Genomic DNA, 16,378 nt, shown 5'->3' on the forward strand with positions numbered 1-16,378 from the left:
TTTTGACAAAAGGAAACAACATTCTTGCGAGAGGGACCGGATGGGAACAAAGGTTGATTGAGTAAGTCCTTATTTTGGTCTCATGGTTCCTTAAAATGTTTGTACTTACAGAGTTCAAGGTTACTGTTTATTGTTGTTTTAGAATAGAGGACGAGGTGAGTTCTCTTTTGTGTAGATGAAAATAGGTGGGTAAACATACCTCTCAGGCCCCACTTAAATGCTCCAAGAGGGCAGTGGTGTTTCTGTGTATTTCTGGTGAATCGGGGTGGAGGGATGTAATGAGTAGAACTGAGGAAACTGGCATTAGAATTGTTCTTAAAACAAATACTGCTTCTTCTTCACTTTCCCAATTTTTGTGTTAGAGTTAATGACAGGCCAAATCAAAGTGAATTAAGCTCTGTTTTCAAATCAGAGTTTATTGATTAAGGTTCTTCCTTTTTTATTTGTTTGTTTGTTTTTTAAAGATGACCTAGTTGACTCTAGGGAGCGAGAGTTAGCAACATGCGGAATGTGTCCTTGAAGAGCAGTTTGGGACCCAGGCACCCTGTGCAGGACACGAGGCCCTGTGTCTGCATGATGAATTCTTAACTGTTGACGTGATAGAGGAAAAAATCCAGGTCAGAATAAGTACAGTGGCCATGTAATCCAGGTGGAGCGCATAATTATCTCCCTTATTGTGAGCCAACTATGGTACGCACATGGAGCAGCTTGAAAAAAATGTGAATCATGAGTAAAAATAGAAGAAGAAGAAAAGATAGCCCAGATTCTGTTTTTTGTCATTTGTTCTCAGCACATAAAACTGGTCCTTTATTTTCTTTGTAAGTTTAAATATTTTCTTTCCCTTTACCAACCATCAATGTTTCCCCTTATTTTGCTTTAAGACTCCTCTTGACTAATATAAAATCTTTACTTTAGAACTAAAGATATACAGTACTGACCTCGGAATGATCTGCATTTCGGCCAGCTCAAATTTGATAATCAGCATCTCATATAGCTTTTCCTACATCCTTTTGTGAAGAAAGGAAAGTCTGAATTATTACTTTCTATATAGTTTTGCCAGCCACAAGTTAACCTGTCCTTAAAAGCAGCAAAAGACAAATTGGCTTAGCTGTTTATTTTTTTTTTAATTTTCATTTTATACTAGAGGCCTGGTACATGGGTTCGTGCACCAGTGGGGTCCCTCGGCTTGACCTGTGCCCTCTTGCAATCCAGGACCCCTTGGGAGATGTTGGAGAGCCGATTTTGGCCCGATCTCTGCAGGCCAGGCTAAGGGTGCACAAAATTCGTGCACTGGGCCTCTAGTATGCATATAAGATCTTTGGTAATCTCTTCCCACCTTCCCCTTTCCCCTCTTCCCTCTTGAGATTCATCAGTCTGTTCCATGTTTCCATACCTGTGCATTGAGCATCTGCTCCCTGGTGGTCAGTGCACATCATAGCTACCAGTCAAACGGTCACTTAGGCTCATATATATATATATATATTATTTATTTTAAATATATTTTTATTGATTTCAGAGAGGGAGAAAGATAGAAGCATCAATGATGAGAGAGAATCATTGATTGGTTGCCTCCTGCAATCCCCACACTGGGGATCGAGCCCTCAACCCTGGGCATGTGCACTGACTGGGAATTGAACCATGACCTCCTGGTTCATAGGTTGATGTTCAACCACTGAGCCATGCCACCTGGGCATTGTTTAGCTATTTAATGTAGAGCTACTTATTATGTGCCCCTCTGTCTTACAGCTTCATATTTTGAAAAATAATCCACTTCCTCTTTAATGTTATTTCAAATTGATGTTACACAACCAGAGTTCAGTAGAAACAACATGATGAATTAGAAAGAATGTAAACCACGGATTCTTTGTTTTATTTAAAAATGTGACCTGTAGCATGTTTGTATTTGGTACACCTTGAAAAATATATTATTAAGAGTTCCTTCCTGAACTTCAAATGAAAAGTTATCAGGGTGCACCCTAACACCACCATTCTTCAGTAGCTGCTCCTTCAATGACCACAGGTCATATCCAAGTTGTGACTTGTTCATCAACACTCTAAGTATAGTACAAATTTAATAGAGTCTTTGGGATTACTGAAATTTTGGCCTCCCTTCTTTTCATTTTATTGAATTTATTGAGGTGACATTGGTTAATAAAATTATATAAGTTTCAGGTATACAGTTCTATAATATATTATCTGTATATTGTATTACTAGAGGCCCGGTGCACAAATTCATGCACCAGTGGGGTCCCTCGGCCTGGCCTGCGGGATTGGTTCGAAACTGGCTCTCCGACATCCCCCTAGGGGTCCAGATTGCGAAATGGTGCAGGCCAGGCTGAGGGACCCCACCAGTGCACAACTGGGGCTGGGGAGGGACACAAGAGGTTGGTCAGCTGGGGAGAGACTGTGGGAGGGCTCCAGGGTGTGGCTGGCCCATCTTGCTCAGTCCCAATAAGCCGGACCCCAGCAGCATGCTAACCTACCAGTCAGAGCGTCTGCCCCTTGGTGGTCAGTGCACGTCATAGCGAGCGGTTGAACGGCCTTAGCATATCATTAGCATATTACACTTTGATTAGTTGAACGGACAACCGGACACTTATCATATTAGGCTTTTATTATATAGGATGTGTTCACCCCCCAATAGGTTCTTCCTTATGTGTCTATTACATTTAAGCCAGTTTTCAGGTGGTTGTTGTTTATAATCATGTTTAAACTAGTCACAGGCTCCATGAACTGAATTTGATTCAGTTTTTTAGATTCATCAAGACCTAATGTCTTCATGAGTTGATTATTTCGTGTTGCATTTTGAGAACCATTTAATTAGCTGGTAGAACTGCAGTAGTAGAAGGGACCCTCGGGCTCACCGTGCACCCACTCACTGTGCGGAGATCATTTCTCTACCATCCCTGAGAGTGCATCATCCAGCCTGTGTCTGAACAGCTGTACTTACTGGGCTTTTACTAGTTCTGGATATGCTGCATTTGTTTTCACACAACCTAATTGTTGGGAAATTCTTCCCCAGAGTGTGCTAAAATCAACTTCCACTCATTGATGCTAGTTCTGCCTTTGGAACCTCACCAGAGCAAAATAATTCCTTTTCTGTGTGATAGCTTCACCTTTAAGGTGTTTGAAGACTTCTCCCTTCATTTTCCAAAACAGGAAACAGTTGTACACTTTTATCTTTCTTATTGATGAATTCATTTAACAAATACTAATTTTGTATGTACTGTTTGCAAGCATTGTGCTAAGAGTTTGGGATAAATGATGAAGGGGCATGGTCCTTGCCTTCTAGGGCTCACAGTCTATTTGAGACAAGAGAGACCTATAAGCAACCAATTATAATAAGATAGTAAGTATCAGAAGAACAAAGCATACAGTGAACTATTAGCCATAGAGAAGGTCAAAGTTTATTCCATTGGAGGGCCTCACAGAAGTGGTGACAGTGGACTACATTTTGAAGTTTGTCAAGCAGGGAATTGGGGAGAAAGCCATTCCAAGTAGGAAGAATGGTTTAGGCAAAGAGGGACGGCATGCTCAGAATGATTTGCTCAGCACCTCAAAGCACAGGCTCTCAAATGGCTTTCTATGTCATGTTAAGGAGTTTCAACTTATCCTGCAGCCAGTCAGGAGCCATGGACAGTGGTGATTTTTTTTTAAAAAAATGGCCTGTACTGTTATTTTTCTCATTACAAAAGTAATACAAACTCATTGCAAACAAGTCAGAGAATATATAAACATATAGAGAAAAAAGCAGATATTTCATAACCCTGCTACCTAGAAATAACAGCTTTTAATATTTTACATATATCCTTCTAGACATTTTTTGTGCATACATGTACACTTATTCACATTCTAAAACAAAAATAGTATTGTTCTGTGCATACTGGTTTCAAACTGCATTTTAAAATTAATATGACATGGAAATATCTCTATATTAAATAGAGAGCTACAAAATTTTTTCTCTATTGTATGGTGATACCATAATTCTTTTATGTAATCTGTTGATGTTTCTAATTTGTATTAGAACTTTCTTAAACTATATTTCTTTGAGTACTTGCCCTGTTGTTTCCTTGATGAATTCTTATAAGTGGTGGGAGGGAGGAGTCAAAGGATTTGCACATTTTTTATTAATTTTGGTTTTCTTAATATATTTTTTATTGATTTTAGAGAGGAAGGAAGAGGGAGAGAGAGATAGAAACATCAATGATGAGAATCATTGATCGGCTGCCTCCTGCACACCCCTACTGGGGATCGAGCCCACAACCTGGGCATGTGCCCTTGACCGGAATCGAACCCAGGACCCGTCAGTCCACAGACTGATGCTCTATCCACTGAGCCAAACCAGCTAGGGCTTTAATTAATTTTTGTAAAAATTTTGCCTTACTGCTGTATGCAAGGAACTGTGCCACACCCTGGAAATATGACAGTGAATGTCACAAATCTGCTGTCTGCTCTTGTGGCCCTTACAGTTTAGTGGGAAAGACATGTTGAACAGTCAAATAAATATATGCTACAATGTGGTATCACTTGGAAAAAGTGAATGGTAAGTAGAAGTTTATTTTTAAAAAATCCTTACCTTTTAGCGATATATACCAAAGTATATACAGATGAAATGGTACGATATTTGGGAATTGCCTCAAAATATTACAAGGTGTTGGGAGTGAGGGAAAGTGGTAGAAGTATAGCTGAAACAAGATTGGCCAAAGATTGATCATTGTTGAAGCTGATGGTTAATTATACTCTGTTTTTATGCATTTGAAATTTTCCATAATGCAATGTAAAAATCAGAAGAAAAGCTGGAAGTGAAGTTATAACTGGTCTACATTCAGGGGCCAAGGAAAGAAACTGTTCAGCCGAGACCTTTGTGATAGTGTAGGAGTTGACCAGGCTACACGTGGTGGGTGGTGGTTGGGGAAAGAGCTTTTTCGGCAGTGGGAACAGCATGTAAAAAGGCCAGAAGCCCTAAGTAAAGAACATGTTGGTGCTTTGAGGAAATGAAAGAAAGCTGGTGTTGTCCGAGTTGAGAGGCTGGGGAAGTAGGCTTGAGCCAGATCTTATAAGACCTTGGAGACCATGTTAAATATTTTATTCTTTAATCCAACAGTGTAGAAGGAAGCCTTCTATAGAAGGGTGTTAAGTAACTGAGTGGCAAGGTTACTAGTACATTTGCTTCTTTAAGGGCTCAAGCTGTTTGGTGGCGAATGGTTTTGGTTCAGGGTTGGAGGAGAAAGAAATATAAAGGTAAAAGTAGAGAGACATTAGGAGGTCGTTGCACTAGTCCAAGAGATCTGGTGACTTTGGATTAGTGACAGTGTTGCGCGTAGAGAGAAGAGATAATTATTTGAGAGCTATTTTGGCCTTGGTGATGGTATAGATATGAAGGTTGAAGGAGAGGGTATCAAAGATGATGTGTAAATTTCTGACTGATGCATCTGAGTGGTTGGAGGTATAACTGACTAAAATGGGGGAAAATGGGGGAAGAGCAGGTTTTGTAGCAAGAGATAGAAAGCTCAGTTTGTTATATGCATAGAAAATTTGCACCCATTTGCATTTTCACCTTTACTAGTATACATGAGACTTCACAAAACGTTTATAATTGGAGGCCTGATCTGTACAGATTTGTGTTTTACTTTCTTTTTTTCTTTTCTTTTTAAAAAATATATTTTATTGATTTTTTACAGAGAGGAAGGGAGAGGGACAGAAAGCTAGAAACATCGATGAGAAACATCGACCAGCTGCCTCCTGCACGCCCCCCACCGGGGATGTGCCCGCAACCAATGTACATGCCTTTGACCGGAATCGAACCTGGGACCCCTCAGTCCGCAGACCGATGCTCTATCCACAGAGCCAAACCGGTTTCGGCCCAGATTTGTCTTTTAGAAAGATTCTGGTGGGAGTATGGAGACCAATTAGTTGTTAGTCCATGAATTCTTTGATCAGGAATCTCATCTGTATTATCTCTGCCTTTGTATCCATAATAACTAGCAGGCAGAGTGCTTGGCATGTAATAGATACTCAGTAAGTAATGTTAAAAGAATGAATTCTTAGATATGAGAGTTGAGAAGGTCTAGGTAAAGAGGGATAGATTCAGGGAAAATTTCCAAGGTAGATTCAACAGGGCTTGCATGTAAGATGGCATTTTCTTACAGGAAAATGCTTTCTGAGCCTGCTCCTAGGCTCCTGTTGAATATGCTCACTTAGCTATGACCTTGTTCTTATATTGTGCTCATCGCCACCAATTTATATCACTTGTCTATCCTCTTTGCTTTCAAAATTGTTCAGAATATTGCCTCTCAGAGTCTCTTTCCATTTTCAATTTCAAAATGGCATCTTTTACATATTCTCCTGGTTGTCATGACTGATGTGTATTGAGCAATTGGTTTATCTTTGCAAGAATACCAGATTTAAGTAGTCTGGCCTTGTCGCAGCAATACCAGATGCTGTGGAGTCCGGGCATGGCAGGTCAGCGGCTTTGGGCCTTCCTTGGTATTTGCAGGGGAAGCATGTGTGCGCACAAGGGCAGGGTGGGATTGTAGTGGAGAATGGAAGTGGGTGGGGGTTTAGCTAGTGCATTTTCAAGGAATATTTTGAGGGAGATAAAGGAAGATGCTTAAATGTCATGTTTTCTAGAAGACTTTGGCATTGGATCTAGAGTAAAGTCCTCTTCTACCCAGTCAGTCAACTTTGATTCTGACATTTTCAGTCTGGAACTCATGCCTGTCTAAACAGCATTCTCTACTGTTGCATAGATTGTTGGTATATACATCTAACCAAGTTAACCAGTCCTTGTCAGTGAAGAAGATGAGTTGGAAATGGGTTCTGGAAGTCTCATTCTATACCATGTACTTACATAGCTCTCTTTTGCCACTATCCCTCTACATTCTAAGCACAGTGAAGTAGATAGTATTGTACACATTTTAAACGTGATTAAACCGAGACTTAAGAAGTTTAAGTATCTCTCTGGAGGTCATACAGCTAATCGTTGATGGAGCTGACATACAAACTAAGTTTTATCTTGCTGCAAAGATTATACTTTTAATAATGACACCATTTCCAGCCATATAAGTAATTTTTGTTTCTTATTTTTCTTCCTCAATTTCAGAATCTCTTATGGAGCATGCAGCTATTGACTAATAAATCTAGTGGCTTAAAACTAAAGGAGGCTGAGTGTCTGGGAGAGAACTGTCATTATTTCACTGGGAAAAGGTTGTATGTAGGAGGGATGTGGTATGGGAGGGGGCAGAGGAGGCTTTCCTGGCTTTTCATGAACATGTTATTGCCTATATTTCTGTACTGAGGCCTTGTTAGTAGTTCCAGCGTATCAGTCTTATATTCCTCAGAGGCAGAGTCTTTAAATACTCTGGAATGGGATCTGGAGAAATTCCACAGTTGTGATGGTGGCTTACATGACTGGGAATTACTTTCTGACTTATGGCCAGGAAGCAAACAGTATAACATTCCACACCTAATTTTTCAATTTAAGTCTTAATATTTTTTTAAATATATATATATATTATTTTATTTATTTATTTTTAAATATATTTTATTGATTTTTCACAGAGAGGAAGGGAGAGGGACAGAGAGTTAGAAACATCGATGAGAGAGACATCGACCAGCTGCCTCCTGCACACCCCCCACCAGGGGATGTGCCCGCAACCAATGTACATGCCCTTGACCGGAATCGAACCCGGGACCTTCCAGTCCGCAGACCGACGCTCTATCCATTGAGCCAAACCGGTTTTGGCTAAATATATATTTTTATTGATTTCAGAGAGGAAGGGAGAGGGTGAGAGAGATAGAAACATCAATGATGAGAGAGAATCATTGATCGGCTGCCTCCTGCACCCCCTCCCCCCACTGGGGATCGAGCCTGCAACCTGGGCATGTGCCCTTGACCGGAATCGAACCCGGGAGCCTTCATTCCGCAGGCTGATGCTCTATTCACTGAGCCAAACCAGCTAGGGCAAAACTTTTTAAAAATTACAGTTGATATTCAATATTATACTAGTTTCAGGTGTACAGCATAGTGGTTAGACATTTATATAACTTATGAAGTGATCACTCCAATAGGTCTAGTACCTCTGATATTATACATAGTTATATATGTATACACCATACATAGTAATACATAGTTATTACATTACTAGAGGCCCAGTGCATGAATTCGTGCAACAGTGGGGTCCCTCAGCCTGGCCTGCAGGATCAGGCTGAAACTGGCTCTCTGACATCCCCCAAGGGGTCCTGGATTGCAAGGGGCACAGGCCAGGCTGAGGGACCCCACCGGTGCATGATCAGGGCTGGGGAAGGATGCGGGAGTTTGACCAGCTGGGAAGGGACTTCAGGAGGGCTCCAGGGCATGTCCAGTCCATCTCGCTCAGTCCTGATCAGCCGGACCCCAACAGGAAGCTAACCTACCGGTCGGAGCATCTGTCCCACCCACCCCCCTTGGTCAGTACACATTATAGCAACTGGTTGACCAGTTGACTATCTTCCCCCTGGTGGTCAGATTTTCCCCCAGGAAAATCATTTTGTGTCTTTTCATCTCTATTGCAACTGCTAACTTCGATATCATGCTTATTTTATGTGGTAAGTTTCTGCCTAGTAGAATGATGGAGAAGGAAATACTAGTGATTTTTCAGTAAGTATTTGTCAGGTGTTATATAAAAGTAAGTTGCTTTTCCTGTACAAAGATTATGAATAGGAAAAAAAAGATTATGAAGAGGAGTTTGATAATTTTCCAGAGGGATTATCAGGGTGAGCAAAGTTGGCAAGAGATGGGAATTATGTAACCATTTTTAATTAAAATACATATCTTAGATTTCTTTTTTATTTCAATAAGTATCTTTACTTGACATAGTGAGTGGTTGGGCAGCCTTAGAATATCATTAGCATATTATGCTTTGATTGGTTGAACGGACGACTGGACACTTAGCATATTAGGCTTTTACTATATAGGACTAGAGGCCAAGTGCACGAAATTCATGCAGGTGGGGGGGGGGTCCCTGAGCCCGGCCTACAACCTCTCCAATCCAGGACCCCTTGGGGGATGTCCAACTGCTGGTAGGATCAGGCCTAAACCAGCAGTCGGACATCCCTCTCACAATCCGGGACTGCTGGCTCCTAACCGCTCACCTGCCTGCCTGCCTGATCACCTCTAACTACCTCTGCCTGCCGGACTGATTGCCCCTAACCATTCTCCCCTGCTGGCCTAATCACCCCTAACTGCTCTCCCTTGCCAGCCTGATCACCCCTAACCACTCTCCCCTGCTGGCCTGATCACCCCTAACTCCTCTTACCTGCCTGCCTGATTGCCCCTAACCGCCTCTGCCTCGGCCCCTGCCACCATGGCTTTGTCCGGAAGATGTCTGGTCTATCCGGTCTAATTAGCATATTACCCTTTTATTAGTATAGACTAGTAGCCTGGTGCACGAAATTCATGCACATTGAAAGGGAATTAATTAGATGAAATATTTTAATATTGCTATTTGCCCTTTCTCTATAATAAAAGTGTGAGAGATAAAAGGAAATGAGTACAATGTATATGAAAATAATACATAAATTTATTAATAAGTAAACAATAACAAAATGATATAACAATAACAAACTGATATAACAATAACAAACTCGTAATATAAAAACAACATTGATGCAAATAATGATTGATAAAGTGATTAAACTTATTCTAATATCTCCCTGTATACCACATTAAGAGTAAAAACACTTTCAGAGTGCTTGACTAATTTCCCTTGAGATAAAGTATTTACAACTTTAACTTTAACGTAACATGCTCTTTGAACTCAAGAGAAAGCAACAGCCGTAACTGGTTTGGCTCAGTGGATAGAGCGTCGCCCTGTGGACTGAAAGATTCCAGATTCGATTCCGGTTAAAGGCATGTACATTGGTTGCGGGCACATCCCCCGTAGGAGGTGTGCAGGAGGCAGCTGATCGATATTTCTCTCTCATCGATGTTCCTAACTATCTATCCCTCTCCCTTCTTCTCTGTAAAAAAAAATCAATAAAATATTTTTTTAAATACTTTAAAAAAAGAGAGAGAAAGAAACATATAACTGACCATGTCCAAAAATGGGTTCAGGTAGGAATATTCCTACTCTGTCTAGAGTTTGTCCTTGTGATTTATTAATAGTCATCACAAATGCTGGCATAACAGGAAAATATCTTCGAATTAATTTAAATGGGTGGCCAGTGTCAGATGGGGACAAATCAATTCTTGGAATCAGAACAATCTCTCCCTCTGCAGATCCTGTTAATATTTCAGCTTTGATAATGTTAGGTCGCAATCTTTTGATAATAAATCTGGTACCATTACAAAGACCCCATTTACTATTAAGATTTCTCAATAGCATGATGATTGCACCCACTTTCAATTTTAATTTATGACACGGCATTCCAGAAGGAGTAATACTATTAAGAAATTCAATAGGAAAATTTTCCTTTTCAGCATCATCTGTTGAGTCAATGGAATCATCACTCAAATAGGCGTGAAAATCTCCATCAAGTATATCCAAAATTTCTTCATTTAATTTTTGAACGTGCTCATTTTTTGAACAAAGAATTGCATGTTTATATATATTTTTAATATTATCTATAGATATACTATTTCCAAAGGTGGCTTTAATAATAGATCCATTAAAAATCATTTCATGGGGAATTTCAATAATATCCATTCCTAAATGAAAACTGCTATCAAGTTTGCCATCTCCAAGTTTTACTAACCATTCACTATAAGCAGAATCCTCTGATCTCATATTTGTTTTAAGAGACAACTGTCTGAAACATCCCCAAACACTACAGTACTTTAAAACTTATTTGTACTATGGCCAATCGTATAGCATGGCAACACAAAAATCCCCTCTGAAAAGAACTTTCCCACCAAATGCAGCATTCAAATTAGTGCCAGCGAGAGCTTTATATGTATGGCATGTGTGTGAGTCAAAGTTTATTTTTATATTTCCAGTGCGTCATATGTACCGGTTGGTCGGACGGATGGACAAATGTCGGTCACTTAGCCTTTTATCTATACAGATTATGAGTCATGATTTTAACTTTTTAAAAAATTATCCTTTAATACCTCCATAGCACAATGAGTAAGAATCTGAAGGTTTATGTGGCTTCTATTTGGTTTCTAGGACAAAGTTCTTTCCTTTACCCACCACTCACTTCTCTCCTTTTACTCTTGAATGTTAATTCCAACATAATTTTTGTAACACCTCTTGAAAAGGATTCCACCAAGTTTTTGATAGTCTACATGATAAAACTTACAGAAAAATACAGCATGAGACTTTCATTCTCTCACTAAGTTCTTCATATAACTGTAATTCCTCAGCCTCTAAAGAATGAAAAAGGAAAATAAAAGTGCCTTCTCTCATTCCAAGGCCTTTCTCAGTCAGGCAACCACAAAAAGAAAGAATGAGCCTACAATGCATGCCATGTAATCTCTATCAGGCATAATTCAAATCAAATCCCATCATGCAAAGTCTGGGATAATTAAAATATATAAGAGAACAGTGGTGACCTGGGGGAGAACTTATGAAACCTTGTCTCCTGCTTTTGCTGACTATTCTTTTCGTTATGCTAGACTCCAAGTCCCTATCGGGGACCTGGTTAGGCAGCTGTGGGTGCTAACCCACGCCACCTGGATCCGTGATCGGGGACCTGGTTAGGTGGCTGCGGGTGCTAACCCACGCTGCCTGCCCTGGTCCATGATCCCTGATAGGGGCTTTGAGTCAGCTGCCACTGTCGGTGGCTGACTCGAAGCCCTTATCCGGGACCTGGTCAGGAGGCTGCGGGTGCTAACCCACGCCACCTGCCCTGGTCCGTAATCGGTGATGGACCTGGGCAGGCAGCTGCCCTGGTCCGTGATCTGTGATCGTGGACCTGGGCAGCCGGCTGCGGGCGTTAACCCACGCCTCCTGCCCTGCTCTGAGATCGGTGATCACGGACCTGGGCAGCCGGCTGCAGGCCTTAACCCACACCGCCTGCCCTGGTCTGAGATCGGTGATCACGGACCTGGGCAGCCGGCTGCGGGCGTTAACCCACACTGCCTGCCCTGCTCTGAGATCGGTGATCACGGACCTGGGCAGCCGGCTGCGGGCTTTAACCCACACTGCCTGCCCTGGTCCATGATCCCTGATAGGGGCTTCGAGTCAGCCGCTGCCAGCGGCGGCTGACTCGAAGCCCTTATCCGGGACCTGGTCAGGCGGCTGCAGGCGCTAACCCATGCCAACTGCCCTGGTCCATGATCGGTGATGGCGGACCTGGTCAGCCGGCTGCCGGCGCTAACGGCCTGCCCCAGTCCACCATCATAGCTTGGATCTCACTGGCATGGGTGCTGCCCTCTCCTCCCCCCTCCCCCCGCCATCTTTGCTGGTTTAACGTGTATATTTGCTCCTGATTGGCTGGTGGGCGTGGCTTATGGGTGTGGCGAAGGTACGGTCAATTTGCATATTACTGTTTTATTAGGTAGGATTATTGACTATATTCCTTATGCTCCACAGCAACTTGTAATTAATGTTTTTGGCTTCTGATTTTGTTCATAAACAAATATACTTTAACTATTTTATCATGAATTCTAGAATCTAGAGCAAAGGGAAAATGGTAAAGAAACATGAGATATTAACTTTTGGTCCCATTTTTAACTCTATATAACTTAGACCATATCTGAGTTTTTTTATGAAAACTGTAACCTAAAATAGACATACAGCACCCTATGAAACTTCATATCTGTTTAGGTATTTTGTTTGTGTTTATGTAACTCCCTGCCACTGAAATAAATGTGTGAATCCTTTATGTGTTTATTAGCTATAAGGCATATCTACTGTGCAAATCTGTCCAGGGATTTGAAGGGACTGAAGGTCTTTTTAAAAGATAAATCTGAGCCTATCGAGATAATAGTAGTAAGATATTGGGATAAAATTTCAGACAGAGAACTCCACCTGGTGGTTATAAGGAGAATTTGAGCCTTCTGTATTTGTAGTATTTGCCATAGTATCTGAATGATATCTTTGTTTAAAAAATTACATTCTTATTTATGATAGTTGTGGATTCAAATTTCTGAGAATATCTGGCATATGATTCTAGTATTCCTTTATTGAGACTGCTGTCAAAAACTGCAGAGCAACCAAATAATTGTGTCTTGTGACCTTAGTTGTTCAAAACCCAGGGTCCTATTTGTCTCTGGAGGAAAATCATTTTGTGTCTTTTCATCTCTATTGCAACTGCTAACTTCGATATCATGCTTATTTTATGTGGTAAGTTTCTGCCTAGTAGAATGATGGAGAAGGAAATACTAGTGATTTTTCAGTAAGTATTTGTCAGGTGTTATATAAAAGTAAGTTGCTTTTCCTGTACAAAGATTATGAATAGGGAAAAAAAAGATTATGAAGAGGAGTTTGATAATTTTCCCAGAGGGATTATCAGGGTGAGCAAAGTTGGCAAGAGATGGGAATTATGTAACCATTTTTAATTAAAATACATATCTGAGATTTCTTTTATATTTCAATAAGTATCTTGACATTCTTGAATCTAGGTAATTCTATAGGGTAATGTAGGGACATCAGCTCAAGGAGAAAGGATCCTATTAACCTAATCTGGATGCATATTTTATAGGCCTGCTAGGGAGGGGAGGATAAACAAAGTTTTAAATTTCAGGTTGAACCTTAGGTTGGTATGGCTTGTCTGTATCTTTTTTCCTAGTAGGAAAAGTGAATCCAGGCCCCACCACCATTGAAAAGTTGCTTGAGGGAGGGCTGTTCATGTAAAATACTAAATAGAATGTGATATAACTTTTCACCTTTCTCCTAGGATTTTTCTGTATATAAGTAACGGTATTACAACATCTACATTTCAATACTCATATTATCAGACATTGTAAAAGGTTGCTCCATACACAAATGCCCACATATTGTATAATCCCATTTATATGAAATGTCCAAGTTGGCAAGTCTATAGAGACAGATTAGATTTGTGGTTGCCAGGGGCTGGGGGCTGGAGAGGAATTGGGAGGAAATGAGGAATGCCTGCTTATGGGTTTGAGGTTTCTTTTGGGAGTGGTGAGAATGTTCTGGAATTAGATAGTGGTGGTGGTTGGACAACTGTGTGAATATAGGGTGGCGCAAAAGTCGGTTTACAGTTGTGACTATGCAAAGCAGAGGGTTTATTCTTACATTATTATTTATTAATTATTGTGTTATTTTCCATATGAACTACCAGTATAAACCTACTTTTGCCTCGCCCTGTATACTAAAAACCACTGTATTGTACACTAAAAAAATTTAAAGCTAAATGAAAAAAAAGGAAAGCCTATTCATGGAGGAATGAACTAAACCAATAAAAAGGTGATTGAGATAACAATCCTCTCACTTATGTTCTAGCTGAAATGTTTGATAATCTAAATACTAAAGTTTAAGCCTTGAATGTTGTTTTAATTTGTACTTTATTGACTTGTTCCTGACCTTCACAGGGCCACGATGGGCCTCCTGGAACATTGGTGTGTTCATCTGCATTCGATGTGCTGGAATCCACAGGAATTTGGGGGTGCACATATCCAGGGTAAAATCAGTTAACCTTGACCAGTGGACTCAAGAACAGATTCAGGTACTTAATACAACCCAAGAGTGTGTTAAAGTAGTTCTGGGTGAATTTCAAACTGGGCACAAAGGTAAAGATAAAGGAAAGTTTAGTTGTCGATCACCTATATCCAATTCTCATACCTTAATAGTGAAAATTTCAATCTTTCTATTTAAAGTACAAATTATTCCACCTATATTTTACCTACTTCAAATCACAAATGGTTTATGGTCTAGTACCCTGTGGATTGAGAAAGATGTAAAGGAGGATCTTTGGATTATTTTCTAAGACGCTTGACATCTGCAGATCTAACATTTGTAGTTTTAGATATTCTCTAAAAACAAAATTTAAAAGCCCTCTCATAGACTTATAACATTTTATTGCTAAAATGCTTGCTGTTAGGTTGGTGGGCTAGGAGTGAGACACTCGAGTTAGGGAGTCCAGCTGGCCCAAGATCTGCACCTCAATGTGGCTTCATTGTTCTCTGTTCTCTTCCTGCATTGAAACTTTTTATAGTAATTAAGAAAAAAAAAATTCTTGGGGAGAGTGGATCCAAAGAAAACCAGTTGCTAAAGAGGATGATAGAAATAAGAGATTATTCTTAACCAGAACATGGCCTTAGAAATATTTTAGACTGGTGTGTGTGTTTTGTTTTTTGTTAATCCTCACCTGAGGATATTTTTTCCATTGATTTTTAGAGAGAGTGGAAGGGAGAAAGGGAGGGGGGAGAGAGAGAAACATGGATGTGGAAGAGACACATCGATGGTTGCCTCCCAACTAGGGTCAGGGATTGAACCTACAACCTAGGTACTTGCCTTTGACTGGGAATTGAATCTTTGACCCTTTGGTGCTCGGGACGACACTATAACCACTGAGCACACCGGCCAGGGCTTATAGATTTATTAAAAGTCTAAAGGTTAGTTATACTTTTCAGTTGCACTTTACTGTATCTTACTAAGGAAACTACATGCCATAGAGGTATTTGGGAATTTGAAGATTTTAAAAGATCTTGGGATTTATCCCTCACAAGTGCTAAAGAATCTATTTCAAAAGCCTAGTGTAAAACACTTATTGGTAATAAAGCTGAATGGGTTAACTAATAGTATCAATTCCGAGTGTAGTTACTGCCTGCATGTTGCCTTCCAGATTAGGCACTGATTATTGCCTGCCAAGTAGACATTTGGTAGCTGTGTGTCTTGGACTTTCAAATGGAATTTTGAATTATTACTGAATTAAATGTATCTTGTCAGACAGATTTTTCAATAAACGGAACTCAGGGGTGAGGTAGGAAAGACACCTGTAGGGGCAAATGGTTGCGAGCAAAGTAGAGAGAATCATGGATTGGAAATCAAAATACACAGGTTTTAAACTTGGTTCTACCACTCTCTAGATTGGTTCTTCAATGTAAAATGCTGCCATTGGGTGAGAAGTTTTAAAATTATTTCCTAATCTGACATTCCATGTCTCCACATCTCTTTGGTCGCAGTGTATGCAAGAGATGGGGAATGGAAAGGCAAACCGACTTTATGAAGCTTACCTTCCTGAGACCTTCCGGCGACCTCAGATAGACCCGTATCTTTTCTGGAGCAACTTAGAAGACTGAGTGGTATTTTGGTGTTTTGGGAGAGTCACAGAATATTCACAACTCATGGTCTGTCTGTGTAGTCAGATCTAATCAATGTGGATTAGTCATATCTTGTATTTTCTCTCTCCTGCAACCAAGGCCTACAAAAAGCATATGTATACGTTCTGTGTCAGAATGGTGGTGTCACAGGGCGAAAACTCATTCAGG

At 40.4% G+C, this 16,378-nt stretch overlaps 1 protein-coding gene across 3 annotated transcripts in view; it reads left to right on the forward strand.

Moving 5' to 3' along the window:
- The window catches only part of SMAP2 (small ArfGAP2), a 47,809-nt gene that overhangs the window by 19,306 nt on the left and 12,125 nt on the right, over positions 1-16,378 (forward strand). For 2 of the 3 annotated variants that reach the window (XM_008151190.3, XM_054720636.1), the window contains exons 2-3: positions 14,480-14,613; positions 16,073-16,158. In XM_008151190.3, coding sequence (XP_008149412.2) covers positions 14,480-14,613; positions 16,073-16,158 — 220 coding nt within the window. The remainder of the gene's footprint in view (positions 1-14,479; positions 14,614-16,072; positions 16,159-16,378) is intronic. The other variant, XM_054720635.1, reaches the window with a different exon arrangement.

This window comes from Eptesicus fuscus, chromosome 9 (assembly GCF_027574615.1).
Source record: "Eptesicus fuscus isolate TK198812 chromosome 9, DD_ASM_mEF_20220401, whole genome shotgun sequence".
NCBI classification, from domain to species: Eukaryota; Metazoa; Chordata; class Mammalia; order Chiroptera; family Vespertilionidae; genus Eptesicus; species Eptesicus fuscus.